The 15,518-nt window shown below is 39.7% G+C and overlaps 1 protein-coding gene across 8 annotated transcripts in view; it reads right to left on the bottom strand.

Annotated features, from left to right (window-relative positions):
• Positions 1-1,436: 1,436 nt before the first annotated feature.
• Positions 1,437-15,518, bottom strand: part of zeb1b (zinc finger E-box binding homeobox 1b) — a 147,687-nt gene continuing 133,605 nt past the window's right edge. For 6 of the 8 annotated variants that reach the window (XM_048548975.2, XM_048548909.2, XM_048548929.2 and 3 more), the window contains 3 exons: positions 13,578-15,334; positions 8,870-9,050; positions 1,437-3,755 (listed from right to left, as the gene is read on the bottom strand). In XM_048548975.2, coding sequence (XP_048404932.1) covers positions 3,226-3,755; positions 8,870-9,050; positions 13,578-15,334 — 2,468 coding nt within the window. In that variant the 3' untranslated portion in view covers positions 1,437-3,225. The remainder of the gene's footprint in view (positions 3,756-8,869; positions 9,051-13,577; positions 15,335-15,518) is intronic. The other 2 variants (XM_048548986.2, XM_048548920.2) reach the window with 1 other exon arrangement.

The following is a 15,518-nucleotide window of genomic DNA, read 5'->3' as shown; positions in this document are numbered from 1 at the left end:
TTCTGAGGAAGGGGCACTGGACTCAAAATGTCAACTCCTTTTTTCTTCACAGATGCTGCCAGACCTGCTGAGCTTTTCCACCAACTTTGTTTTTGTTCCTGACTGACAGCATCCGCTGTTTTTTCAGCAGTTATTGGATATTGTCCAGGTCTTGTTGCATTTGGACACACACAATTTCATTACCTGAGGAATTCCAAATGGTACTGAACATTGTGCAATCATCAGCAAACGTTCGCACTCTGACCTGACGATGGAGGGAAGGTCAATGATAAAGCAGCTAAAGATGGTTTGGGCCTAGGACTCTGAGGAACTTCTGCAGGGATGTCCTAGAGCTTACCTACCTAGAACTGACCAACTATCACAATCATCTTCCTTAGAGTAGCTATGACTCTAAAGTACAGCGACAGCCCCAGATTCCCAAAGGCTCCAGTTTTGCCGTTTCCTTGCTGTCACACACAAACTTTCATTTTCTACTTGTCTACCTGTTCATTAACCTCTCTCAGGCACCTAAATCTTCTGCAGTCCTCTTCTTCATTTGTAAAATCGGAGGTTGGTGCAAACAGCAGTCAGATCACACGGAGGCCCCTGTGTTGGTCTGCTACAGAGACAGTTTGGGGACAGACAGTGATGTTTGTCTTTTTAACTTTGCTTCTTGTTTTTTCTGATCTATGGCCAGACTGTGCAGAGCTGTAATATAACTTTTCTTCTTCATTTTTCTATTCTGTACTTAGAAATTGTACCTAGGTGCATTTGTACTTAAGATGGCAGTCTAAGTGGAGACAATTTAAGTACTCATTTAAGTACGTGACAATAAAGCTAATTCAATTCAAAATCAAATCCCAATATTATCTTCAAACACTGATTACACTTCCTTTGCCAAATCCAAAATATGCATGGATAGTAAGAATAAAACAGATTCATTATTGACACCGGGGGGGGGGGGGGCTATTAGCCCCATTTCATCATTAGAAAAGCTGTTAATCAAATTTTAAAATGTACAAATGATAGTTACCAAAAAACTTTAAGGATTAGATGAACTTGAATTCCTAATCTCATTTATCACAAACGCTGATAATAGAAACTCTCTCTCTAACACCATATACATTCAAGTGGTAGGATCAGAATGGTAGTAGCATGGACAAACAAGCAGACCACTTACCCTGTTGACCAGTTATTACATCTGAAGAAAACAAAATAAGGATGCTATCCATATATGCTTCAAACTGAAGATATCAGCGAACATTAGTAAGAAACTGATTTTCTGGAAAACCCACTCTAAAAGGCAAAGAGGCATTGAATCACAATTAACATTTACTGATTAAGATATTGTTAACATATGATCAGGAAATCATTCATTCTAATGAACAGCAAAATGATTTCATGAAAGATGCAAATTATTCAGTAATTTGAAAAAAAATGACATGTATTTGGGGGTATCTTTGCACAAGAACCTAATCACAAACCCATGATTTCAAAAGTCACAAGTTAGCCAAAATCTTGAATAATACACATAATACAAATGTCTATAATATTTCTGGAACAGAATTAATACACAGCAGTGGAGTCACATCTTCAAACAGTTTGCTGATGCATTTTATTGTGAGATGGGGAGTTTGGTATAAAACTAGAAAATGACTATGTAACTAGGCAATTAAAAAAAAACTTCTGGTTTGTATCAGATGTAGACTAAAACAAACTGGCACAAAGCAAAAAAATGTTCCCAACACTGCGCATGACTTTGTAATTTGGCTCATTGAGGACAGTAATACAGTTTCATGGTTACACAGTAATTTAAAAAAACTGCAAAAATACCATGCTGTACATTATATTTGAAATTCAGTAGCCCAATGTTCCAAAAGTGAGGCAGGGCAAATAACAGGATTCTGAATGTAAAATTTATACATTCCCATTTGATACTCTAATTCTACAGTCCAAGGCAAGTAGTATTGTTACATAACACTTAAACAAAATCTCATTGCAAGAGAACCAATTGTATTTCTGCTTTGAATTCTTATCAACCTTCCAAATCATTTTTCTTACTAAAATATATTATTGTATTAATACAAACTACAGTATTATACACTACATTGTGTAATAAATAACAATAAAGAAATATAAAAATAAGACACATAAATATAAAAGTTTTCTAAAACTAAAAGTTACACGTGTCAGTAAGTAGGGTATTAATACTGCCAGGTTCAAGGACATACAGTACAAAATTTGCACAAACATAGGAAACTAAGTTATCATAATCTGAATTAAAATAATACTGAAATAAAAATCAGCTAACACTGTTAATAACTTGCACCAAAGCTAAGGGCTGGTTACAGCCACATTTCCATAATACTGTTTTGTAAAATGGCACTTGCAGCACACAGGTCTTGCATAAGGCCAGGGGGATACAAAGCTCCATACCATAATCCTCATTTACCTAATTAACACTGTCACTCAAAACACTGACTTTTGTTCTCTCCAACACTAATACTGTTAGTTCTTACTTTGAAGACTTGGCAACAAACCGCTATACAACTAACTACAAGTCTTACCACATCCTTCTCAGTTTTATTTTTCTAGTAGCTGCTTTAAGGCTAACATTATGCTTCAAATGAATTTATATTCTAAAATAAGATCAACTAATGTTATCAATTACTAACCTCTAGTGCGATACTGATAAAGGTAGACAATAATACTTAGGAGTATGTTAGATACAAGTATAAAGGGAATTCTGTAGTGCAGAAATTTTCACATCCTTTCAAACCAAAGAAACGTTAAGGTTCAGCAATGGAGTAGAGAGCTGTAGTACTACAAGTCTACAATTAATACTTGCATTTGCAATAGAAATTTTCATAGAAATCTCTCCCAGCTGTACAGTGTTGAAGTTAATGAGATACATGAACAGCAAAATGAAGAGCAATACAGTTAAACAGATAATACAGGATGACTGGTAGCAAATTCTTTTAAAACCTGTTGGTTTGCCTTTTGAATCAAGACAGTTTATGCAATTTATCACTTGCAACTTTTTTTGCATTTTTAATACAAACATCATTCCTAATATCTTGACGGTTCATATGGTAAATTGTTAATTGTTGAGGTTCAGGCACGCTGGGGTTTCTACACAGTAGTGAAAACACAGTAATCGAGTGTTTCTGGAATTTTTGTTTTACATGGTACTATATTAGGTGCAGAATATTTCTTTGCCAATTTATATTCCTGATCAAGTATTCATTACATTTTTTCTGCTGCGTTAACTTCCAAAGCCTTCAGACTATTCATTGTATTTTCCTGTTCCGCATCACTCATTAGGTCTGTCCCATTTACTTCTCCTTCAGCTTCCACTTCCTCCTCCTCCTCCTCTTCCTCTGATTCTTCTCTCATTTCCTTTGCACAATTATCCTGCATTTCATCACTTTCTTTCTCTTCCTCCTCCTTTTCACTTTCATCTTCCCTTGCAGTGCTGTCCTTGTCATCCGAGTCCATGTGGGACGGAGAGGTCCTGTTGTCTGTGTACTCACTGTTGTTCAGTGAATCAGGCCCAGTCTCCTCTGGCTCTGCTCCTTCCCGTTCTTCAGCTTCTCGCTTACAGTATGAGTAACGGTGGTTCATATGCTGAGAGTAGGAGCCAGAATGCGAGAAACGCTTGCCACATTTATCACACTGATATGGTTTCTCCCCAGAGTGCAGTCGTGTGTGTTCGATCAAATGGTGTTTATGTTTGAATGCTTTCTTACAAATCCCACATTGATGAGGTCGCTTACCTGTTCAAAATGAACAAATTAGAAAAAAAACAAAAAACTTGCTACAAGCAAAAAAAAAGTCATTGATCTCAAGGCTATACTGAACAGTCTGATTACTGTAAAAATATAACCGCAAATATTACTGCTGCACATCTTGCTTTTTCTATTTAGCATTTCATTTGAAAAAGAATCACTTTTCAAAGTTGGACCCCATTTTATTTGAAATACATTTCAAAATGAGTGTCAACCAGTTTACAAACCAATTTTATTTCAGGAGATCCATATATTAGCTTGTTTCAGGATTAAATATTTTGCATCTTTGATTTAAAACGAAATTAAGAATGGAACTTAAGGAACAAGATGGCTGACTACTGGAACAAGAAGAATTCAATCACATCACGTCACTAACAGTACACTGGAGGCTGCTGGAAGAGGGTCAGGGATTAGTTCCAATCTCCACCAAGTTCGAATGCTGAGAGAGAAAGCTTGAACACTGGAGAAATGCAAGACCCACAGCGCAATATAGACGTGGATGCTCCTTAAAGTCAGTTAAATTCACATTACTTAAATTGCCTGCCCTTTAAATTTTAAGAAAGAATTCCCTGTTGTGTAGGATTATTTTTCGATATTGAGTGTAATGACCAAGTAACAGGTATTAATTAGTCTGTTCTTTGTGATTCTTGTAAGTTATTATCTTCACACTTTGTGGCTGCATTTCTGTTTGCCAGGTGAGTTACACCATATTGCCTCAGGCCAAACCAAGGTCATAAATTTATCTTTAATGGAACAAACATGGAGGTCAGTTTATAGCTTAATTGTTGAAGCATATTGCAAAGTAAAACTGCTTTAGGTCTCAAGTTGTAGTTCTTTTCCCAAAATTGACTTAGCTTTTTAAACTTAATGTGCTTTGAACAGAGACTTTTGTTTAAGCTATATAATAAACCTGTACATTTCTTGGGAATTAAGCTCTGTAATTTCTGCAAGGTTGCTTACAGAAAGTAAATCCAGAGTTGTAAATCAATTATAGATAACAAGGTGTAGAGCTGGATGAACACAGCAGGCCAAGCAGCAGAGGAGCATGAAGGCTGACGTTTCAGGCTGGAGGGTCTAGGCCCGAAACGTCGGCCTTCCTGCTCCTCTGGTGCTGCTTGACCTGCTGTGTTCATCCAGCTCTACACCTTGTTATCTCAGATTCTTCAGCATCTGCAGTTCCTACTATCTCTATATCAATTATAGCATTGTAGCATTACACAGCTCAGTAGCAAAAATCTTAAATTCCATCTTTGATGGAACAGATAAAAGAGGAAAAAGGACAATACCATAAAACAGACTTTCAGTGCACCTTTGCATCTCATGAGATGGTCCCATTTAGGGTGCATGCATTCAGAATAAACAACCTCAAGTGGTGATAGATTTTCCCCTATCTTCAAACATTTGCTGTTCATTTTGCATTACCATTAGACAGGGTGGTTAAAGAAGGTGATTAGCATGCTTGCCTTCATTGCTCATACATTTAAGTATGGGAGTTGGGAGGACATGTTGGAGGTTGAATAGTATATTGGTGAGGTCTGTTCAGGAGAACTGTGTGCAGTTCCTGTCACCCCACGACAGGAATGATATTATCACTGTTTACATTCAAGTAAAAGTCAATCTTATGTAAAAGTCAACTCCCTACTTTTGTCCAAAAAATACTAGAGTTTTCCATACATGTTGTGTAAAAGTCAACCCTAGATCTTCACCGACAACAGGTCAATGTTTGAGAGTCTACTGTCATTATCCTGTACATGCATGTTACGAAAAGGAAACTTTTTGTGCTTTTGAGAGTTCTGATGTACAATTCACACCAACATTGGCCGACAGATTTCTTAAGCTCACCACTGAATAAGCACTATAATTAGTATGATACAACATTTATTATACCATTTCCAATACAAGATAGGCTTATATGCATTTACTTCGGTATAATTACCATACCCCTGATCAGATGGACGCACACCTGATGATGATTTCTCACAGCTTCAATGATCAGTAAGACTGTACAAAAGTCAGATGTCTGATAACTTTACTTTAAAAGTCAGAAATAAAAGCTTAAAAAGCGTTAGTTTGAAAAACTAAAACAGCAGCAATGAGAAGAAATGGAAGAATTTGGCACAAAAATTTAAAACGCATCAGGTCAGAGTCAGCTGCCAACCTCCCTTTGTGCGCGATTGGGCTTCTGCTAACAATACCCTATTTTTGACTGTAGCATGAATTTCTGCCCCTCAAAAGTACGCTCCACAGAATAGTCAACCCCATAAACTTCAACCTTAAAAGTCTAAGAAATTTGACTTTTACACAGGTACGTATGTTAAATTGGAGAAGATTCAGAAAAGATTTATCAGGATGTCACTAGAAATGGAGGGTTTGAGTTATAAAAATAGGCTGGGACTTTTTACACTGGACCATAGGAGGTTGAAGGGTGATCTTACAGAGGTTCATTAAATAACGAGTGGCACAGATAAAGTGAATAGCAAGAGTCTTTTTCCTAGGATGGGGGGAGTTAAAAATAAGTGGGCATATTTTCCAGGTGACAGGAGAATGATTCAAAAAGGATGCAGAGCAATTTTCTTTTTTTCAAAACACAGAACGGTTCTGTGTGAAATTAACCTCCAGAGCAAGTGTTAGATGCAGGTACAGTTACAACTACAACATTTAAAAAGACATTTGGATAAATACATAAATAGGAAAGATTTGAAGAGCTAGGGGCCAAATACAGGTAAGTGGGGCTAGTTTTGTTTGGCAATGTTGTTGGCAAAAGTTGGACCGAAGGGTCCGTTTCCATGTTCTACGGCTCTATAAACCATAAAGGCAACAGAAGTTGGGGCGGCAAGGTGGCTCAGTGGTTAGCACAGCAGCCTCACAGTGCCAGGGACCCGGGTTCGATTCCCACGTTGGGTGACCGTCTGTGTGGAGTTTGCACATTCTCCCAGTGTCTGCGAGGGTTTCCTCCAGGTGCTCCGGTTTCCTCCCGCAGTCCAAAGATGTGCAGGCTGGGTGGATCGGCCGTGCTAAATTGCCCATAGTGTTCAGGGGTATGTGGGTTATTGGGGTGGTGGGGGGGAATGGGTCTGGGTGGGATGCTTCAAGGGGCAGTGTCGATTTGTTGGGCCAAGGGCCTGTTTCCACACTGTAGGGAATCTTTAAAAAAGACGTCACCACTAGTGGAACGAAATCCAACCTAAAAAACCTACCAATAAAGCTGAGTTAATATTTTATATCTACCTGTATCTATTAATTGTAATTGGGAAAACTAAAAATATGTATTAGGCTTTGAGCAAGGAGGAAAGATTGAAAGACAAAAGAACATAGAACATTACAGCACAGTACAGGCCCTTCGGCCCTCGATGTTGTGCCGACCTGTCATACCGATCTCAAGCCCATCTAACCTACACTATTCCATGTACTTCCATATGCTTGTCCAATGACGACTTAAATGTACTTAAAGTTGGCGAGTCTACTATCGCTGCAGGCAAAGCGTTCCATTCCCTTTCTACTCTCTGAGTAAAGAAACTACCTCTGACATCAGTCCTATATCTTTCACCCCTCAATTTAAAGCTATGCTCCCTCGTGCTCGCCGTCACCATCGTAGGAAAAAGGCTCTCCCTATCCACCTCTCTGATTATTTTATATGTTTCTATTAAGTCACCTCTCAACCTTCTTCTCTCTAATGAAAACAGCCTCAAGTCCCTCAGCCTTTCCTCGTAAGACATTCCCTCCATACCAGGCAACATCCTAGTAAATCTCCTCTGCACCCTTTCCAAAGCTTTCACATCCTCCTTATAATGCGGTGACCAGAACTGTATGCAATACTCCAAGTGTGGCCGCACCAGAGTTTTGTACAGCTTCACCATAACCTCTTGGTTGTGGAACTCGATCCCTCTATTAATAAAAGCTAAAACACTTAATGCCTTCTTAACAGCCCTGTCAACCTGGGTGGCAACTTTCAAGGATCTGTGTACATGGATACAGAGACCTCTCTGCTCATCTACACGACTAAGAATCTTACCATTAGCCCAGTACTTTGCCTTCCGGTTACTCCTACCAAAGTGCATCACCTCACACTTGTCTGCATTAAACTCCATTTGCCACCCCTCAGACCAACTCTGCAGCTTATCTATGTCTCTCTGCAACCTACAGCATCCTTCGTCACTATCCACAACTCCACCGACCTTAATGTCATCTGCAAATTTAGTAACCCATCCTTCTACGCCCTCATCCAGGTCATTTATAAAAATGACAGCAGCAGTGGACCCAACACTGACCCTTGCGGTATACCACTAGTAATTGGTCTCCAGGATGAACATTTCCCCTCAACTACCACCCTCTCTTCTTTCAGCAAGCCAATTTCTGATCCAAACTGCTATACCTCCCACAAGAGTTAGGTCTTCAGGGCCAAAAACAATGGTGATAATACAAGAAGATAAATAAAGAGAGAAAGATTTTCCTCTCCCTGCAAGTTACAAGGGGAGCAGCAAAAGTGAGTCCATTTCCTCTATTTAGCTCAATGTGCAGGCAGGTGATAGCCTTTGAAAGCCAGCATTGGTAACATTCAGAATTAAAAGTTTGTTTACATGGTCAACATTAAAAAGTGTGTTGATGGCCATTAAAAATCCTCTGGTTCACTAATCGTAGATTGTCACAGAATCCCTGCAGTGTGGAAACCAGGTCATTCTCTATCCCAAAGAGCTATAGATGCTTAGCCTGGGAATTTTCAACAGATATCGATAGTACCTAAAGCACTAGGGAGATTGAGGACATTGGAATTGTGTGGGAAAGTGAAAGTAGATGATCAGTTATGGTCTTGCTGAATGGTGGTGCAGGCTTGAAGGGCTCTGATATATTCTTCGCTAAGGTACATGAGTTGCTTTACTATGTGTGCAGCACATGAAAAAGGAGCTCTCTGAAGAAGGGTCTAGGCCCGAAACGTCAGCTTTTGTGCTCCTGAGAGTCGCTTGGCCTGCTGTGTTCATCCAGCTTCACTTTGTTATCTCTGACATGAAAAAGGAGTACCCAGTTTATAAAGTTAAGTACATCAATTGTGTTTCAAACTGAAAACAGACAAGACAATGTTGTATAAAAATACACGGTTCTCTTACCTGTGTGCTCATACTTGTGTCTAAGAAGTGAACTACTTTTCTGAAATATTTTATCACACAAATCACAGGCATACATTCCATTCTCTGTCTTTTTAATTTTCTTACGAGGAGGCATAGAGTCTGAATCATTCTGATCATCAGGATTGGGCACATCTCCGGAACTCATCTCTTGTTTTTCCTGCTTCAGAAATACAAATTACCTTTTGTTATGCACTTTCATGTAACTAAACTGTATTAGTTAGGTACAGTTGCACCCTTAATTATTAGGTTACTTCACAATTCTACAAAAGTGAGGAGCTTACACTAACCTATTGGGATGGACAATGGGGAGGGGGGGGCGGGAAAGAGAAGAGACAGCCTGAGCGAGAGCGAGCCCAAGCCCGAGCGAGACAGAGACAGAGCAAGAGAGAGGAAACGTGAAATGCAATGTTATTATGGGGAATAAAAAGCTTATAGGATAGGAGACAGTTGATTTAGGAGGAAGAGCAAAGAATTTCTATTAATCTCAAATTCTTAGTCAATAGTACAAGAGTAAAGTTAAAGTCAAAGTCATTAAAGATACCAAGTAACTTATTATTTAAGGTATTACAGTGCAGACAGCTGGAAGTGTGAAAAATTTTGGGGCCCCTTATCGACACAATATATTGGCATTAGAGGCAATCCAGAGAAGGTTCACTTGGTTGATACTAGGTAAGCAGGGAGAGGCTAAGTAAATTGGACCTGTACTCATTAGAATGCAGAAGACTAAGAGGCAAACTTACTGAAACATAGAATTCTTCGAGGACTTGACAGAATAGATGTGGAAATGTTGTTTCTCCATGTGGCAGTATCTAGTGCATAATCTCACAAAAAGGGGTTGCACATTTAAAACATGGATGAAGAGGAATTTCTTCTCTCAGAGAATTGAGATTCTTTACTATTGAAGACTGTTAAGTCTGGGTCATTAAGTATCTTGAAGGTTGAGATAGACCAGACTTTAATGAATAAAGGAATCAAGAGTTATGGGGAGTAAAACGCAAAGTAGAACTAAGGATTATCAGACCAGCTGTGATCTCACCAAATGACAGAGCGGACCCAATGGGCTGAATGGCCTACATCTGAGTAGAATGGCCATCTTGTGGCATGTGGGAAGCTGTGGATACTTCTCCTGACCTAGTCATTCAAAGCTCAAAATGAAGGTGGTGATGGATTATTGAATGAATGCAGCAATCCTGATGCCTGTGGCACCATTGGTAGCACAGCTGTAGAGAAGTTGGTGGGGGTGGGAGTGGGTTAAAGGGCAGAACCAATAGGGGATTCTGTAGTTAACAGAACAGGTAGGTGTTTCTTCAGTCATCAAAGGTTACATCAGGATGGTTTGGTGCTAGCATCAAGGATATCGCAGAATGGCTGGAAACAGACATTATTCTGCAGAAGGGTAAAGTCAGCAGTGGGACATATTGGTACAAATGACAAGTAGAAAGAGGGACTGGAATTTAGAGAGAGTACAGTCAAAAATTAGCAAGCAAGACCTTGAAGGTAATAATCTCTAGGTGACTCCTCGTGCCTTGTTAAATTCAGTACAGAAATAGGAAAATAGATAAACGAGCGGCTGGAAAAATACTGCAGGAGGGAAGGTTTTAGACTGCTGGGATAGCTCTGGAGGAGAATGGCACTTGTACAAACCAGAGAGGTTACATCTGAACAGGCCTGGGATTCGCTTCCTTACGAGGCATTTTGCTAATGCTGTTGGGGATGGTTTAAAGTCACTCAGCCGGGATGTGGGAACCAGGACAGAATACTACAAAGTGATATCAGGGTGCACAAATGCTGGGAGAGGCAGGAAGTACTAGAATAGAGAACTGTCAAGTTTATCTATTGAGTTGAGTAAGGGGAAAATGTAATGAAGGCTAAATCAAACATACACTGCATGTGAGAGAATATTGGGGGTATAATAAATAAGATTGAGGGGTTACAAGCAAAGATTGTCCAGTGGGATTAGATCTTGAGGTGATAATGAAGTCTTGGCTTAAGGGCTGGCATATCTGGATTTTGATTATAATTAGTTACAAGGTGTTTAGAGGAAAAGGAAAAGATAGAAAGGGGATAGGTGGCATTCTTGGTTAGAGAGAGCACTGAGGTACTTGAGAAAGAAGCTATTTCAGAGGGGTAAGAACAGAACTGACTTGGCTAGAGCTCAAGATTAACAGTACTGCAATTACACTTCTCAATATCCTCTCCACTAGCTACTGAGCAACAAATCTGCAAAGAAATGAGAGATCTCAACATTATACAGTAGTTCTAATGGGCAACAATGATTGCCTGATTATTACAGAAATAGAATATTTACTGGGATAAATACAGTGCAAGAGACAGCAATTGGCCAGTAATCCTTGATTGAGTTCTGGATTCTTTTCTGCAGCAGGATGTCCAACAAGAAAGAATCCATTGCCAGGCCTATTTGGGAATGAGGTGCGTCAAATAGGTCATGTGATTGGCAGGGAACATTTGGGGGACAGTGATCATTATATCATAAGATTTGAATTAAGGTTAAAAAATTAAACTGGTCAATCCAGAGTAAGAATAATTAACTAGCAAAGAGCAAAATTCAACTGGGTTGGGTAGACTGGAACCAAAGGTTGGTGGGATAAACAATGGCTGAACAAATGGGCTAACCTTCAAAAGAGATAAAGTGTGGAGCTGGATGAACACAGCAGGTCAAGCAGCACCTTAGGAGCACAAAAGCTGACATTTTGGGCCTAGGCCCTTCTTCAGAAAAGGGTGAGGGGGGAGAGGATTCTGAAATAAATAGGAAGGGGGGGGAGGCAGATCGAAGATGGAAAGAGGAGAAGATAGGTGGAGGGGAGACAGACAAGTTAAGGGGTGGGGATGGAGCCAGTAGAGTTGAGCGTAGGTGTGGAGGTAGGAAGGGGATAGGTCAGTCTGGGGAGGATGGACAGGTGAAGGGGGCGGGATGGGGTTAGTAGAGGATTTGGTTTAGGCACAATTAAGGTATGTTTCCTCAAAATGGAAAGGCAGGACAAGTAAACAGACAGATCACAATGATAAAGGAACTGGAAAGTGCTTCTGGTAGGTGTCGGTTAGAAAATACAGTTGAGAACCATGCTGAACTCAGAAGGTTTAGGAAGGGCGGTCAAAAAAATACAAATATGAGAAGCAAAGAAGGATAACGAAAACTACTGGAATTCAGCATAAAAAGGAAATCACAAAACCTTCTCAAAACACATCAACAGTAAAAAGGTGGTTCAAGAAAAAGCAGGGCCGATTAGGGATCAAGACGAGATTGTGCTTAGAGGGTAATTGCATGGCTGAAGTGTTAAACAAATACCTTGCATCTGTCTCTACCTATAATGCTGATGCTGCCCAGGCCATGGAGACAGAAAAAGAAACTCAGTCATTAGAAGGGTTTAAAACTGACAATAAATACAAAGGATCATACTGGATAAGCTGCCAGTACTGAAGTTGATAACGCACTGGAATTGGACGAGATGAATCGAAGAACCTGAAGGTAGTGAGAACGGAATTTGCAGAAGCACTGGCAATTATTTTTCAATCTTCCTTGGATTCAGATGTGGTGCCAGAGAATTACAAATGTTTTGCCCTTGTTCAACAAAGATCATAAGGGCTGGCCCAGCATTTACAGATCTGCCAATTTAACAGTGGTGGTGGGTAACTTTTGAAAACAACTTTAGGTTAGAATTGGATTGATTTGGAAGGGTCAACATGATTTCTTCAGGGAAAATAGCACCTAAGTAGCTGATGTTTTTGAAGAGGTAATAGCAAGGGCCAATGAGGAGAAAGATCTTGGTGTTTTTCTTCACTCATTCAGAGGATGAGGGTGTCGCTTTCAGGCATTTATTGCCTGTTCCAGTTGCCCAGACAGCAGGAGAGAGTCAACCACATTGCTGTGGGTCTGGAGTCACACGTAGGCCAGACCAGGCAAGAATGGCAGTTTCCTTCCCAAAAAGGACATTAGTCAACCAGGTGGGTTTTTCCCAACAGTGTACACTGACTTCCAAAAGATTTGAGAGGAAAGTTAAGGTCATAGCATAAAAGGGGCCGTGACAACAGACAAAATTGGCAGCAATATGGTAAACAGGCTGTAAACAGTTAATTAATATTTTTAGGCTCTAAAGGTGTTTACTGAGCTTGGGACCCATGCTTTTCCTGATACATACAAAATTATCAAGATATTGACATGCAGAGGGCAATTTCAGAGACTGTGGATGACAAAACTTGAAGGAATTATAAACTGTGGTGAGCACAGCATAAAAGTTTTAAAAGACATTGATGGTATGGGCAGATACGTGGCAGATGAAGTTTAATACAGAGAAGTAGAACGTGAAGCTCTTTGGTAGAAAAGAGACAGAGACACAGCAGAAAAGGCCCTATTCTCAGGGGTGTGCAGAAGCAGAGGCCAGGGTGTACACAAAGCTTAGTAAAAGGTGGCAGATCATTGCAGTTAATGAAACATACAGTGTCCTAGGGAAAAGGCAAGAAACTGACATGAAACTAAAATGCCAGTGTAGACGTGATGGGCCATATCGCTTTCTTCTGCTTCATAACAATTCTGAAATTTGGTGAAAACTAATGTTCAGCTTTACAAAATAGAAAGAAACTTTGTGAACTATCCATCTACTTTCTTTTGAAAACCTATTTAAATACCAGATAACAATTCATAAAAGATCTGTAATAATGGTATACTTACTGCATGATTTCCATTGGTTTGAATTGGTTTCTGTTGTGATTCAGATCCATTTGAATTTGTTGTTTTATATGTGTAGGCCACCTGTGGAATGAAGCTGGCCTGCTTTATTGTAGCTAAGGCTCTGAGACATGGAACATTGTTTTGGCTTGAAATGGCAACAATTGTGGGTAATTGAGTTGTATTTGTAGGAATTGCAATATTTATAGGTTTGGCACTTGAGTTTACTTCGGAATTATCATTTTCTATTTGTTCTTTTTTTAAACAAGTTAGGTTTAAGGGCTCCTCTTGAACATAATGAACACTGCTGTGGTAAACACTGGTAATTGTGGGTCTTTCTAGTCCCTCTTTTTGCTGTCTTGGAAGTGACAGATCAAGAGGTTCCAACTGTAGATCCTCTTGGTTGCTATCGGGTGTGTTAAGATAACTTTGTGAATTTCTTGAAGATGCAGAAGAGAGATTTAGAGGTGATGGGGAGGGAGTATTACTCCTTGAAGGATCTGCCATCACATTAAGTGGTGTACTTGTAGTCTTAGATTCAGTGATCTTATCGAGAGCTTCTGAACTTGCAGTGTTGCCTTGTAAATCACAAGCAGGTGAAGTATCTGTATGACTGGCATGAAGATTTGATTTGACCTCCTTGTTGCTTGGTGTGGGAGAGGAAGGACAAGATGGCAGGACCGGAATCTGACCTGTTTGCATTTTCTCAAACCACTTTTTCACTTTTTCTAATGGTAGGTTTACAGCAACTGAAATTTTTGCTAATTCTTCCGATGTTGGTTCTGCATTCAATGCATAATATGCCTTAAGAAGTGACAACAGATTCTTCAACGGCTCTTGATCTGAAGAGGTGCTCTCTTCTGTTGATACAGAAGCTCCAGAGGTCCTAATATTATTTCCTCCTGAATGAGATTCAGTTTTAAGTTGATAGTGCTTTAGTTCATGAAGTGCATTTAGTCCACCAGGGCATTCATTACAAAGCAGACATGTGTTACCAACTCCTTCAACACTGGTCTCCATTTTCTCAGTTTTGACTGTGAGGTCTTCTGGCGGCTTTCCATTTGTACAATTGTCTGCTAGGTTAGGAATCTCCTTTTTCAAATTTTGAGGCACAGTTTGAAGTTGACTTGGCTCCAAGCTGTAGTTGATGATGATTTTCGTTGTTCCATCTTGATCAATCAAAGGAAGACTGATTGATGAAATAAGGGAATGACTGTTTTGTTGAACTGATGCAGAAGAAACTGTTCCTGGGTCTTTGGAAGGGAGAGTGACATGATTATTTTCCAATACTGCAACTTTAAGAACATTCTGAATGTCACTTAAATTTATACTAATAGGAGAGACAAGGCCTACAGTTGGCAACACAACAGCCTGAACCACGCTCTGAGGTGAAGTTGTGACCTGGAGAGGGTTATTGCCACTTAACCCTCCATTCTGGAAAGAGCTTGCACAGTTGATACCAGAGGTCACAACCATAGTTTTGTACTCATAATCCACAGGCTCAGTTTTGATTTGGTTTACGGTAGGCTGTTCTTGTAAAGGCTTATTGTTTTCTAGCTTATGACGGAGTTGTGTTCTAGCAGGGCTATTAGTTGATGGTGAAAGGGATGGAGAAGTGCCTTGAGGTGTCTTGATTCCTGAACGTGCTCTACCATTAAGTGATATAAGACCAATGCACTTCTTACTACTGATGTGTGAACTGTAAGAGCCAGAGTGGGAAAACCGTTTCTTGCAGTTCGGGCATTCATATGGCTTTTCTCCTAGAGAGAGGGAAGAAAAGAAGACAGTGACCTAAATCGTACATTCTTTGTTATACACAACTCCTTGCAACTTCAGGTCATAAAATGTTCATTCTCTCAAGACGTTTTCAGACAAAACCCAAAAATTAAAAATGTGCTTCAGCCAGCACTCTCTCCAAGAAGAGGTCAATCTAATGTAACAAAA

The sequence above is a fragment of the Stegostoma tigrinum genome, chromosome 2 (genome assembly GCF_030684315.1).
Source record: "Stegostoma tigrinum isolate sSteTig4 chromosome 2, sSteTig4.hap1, whole genome shotgun sequence".
In the NCBI taxonomy this organism is placed as follows: domain Eukaryota; kingdom Metazoa; phylum Chordata; class Chondrichthyes; order Orectolobiformes; family Stegostomatidae; genus Stegostoma; species Stegostoma tigrinum.
Note: the sequence above shows the minus strand (reverse complement) of the source record. Positions and strands in the feature narration are given on the sequence as shown.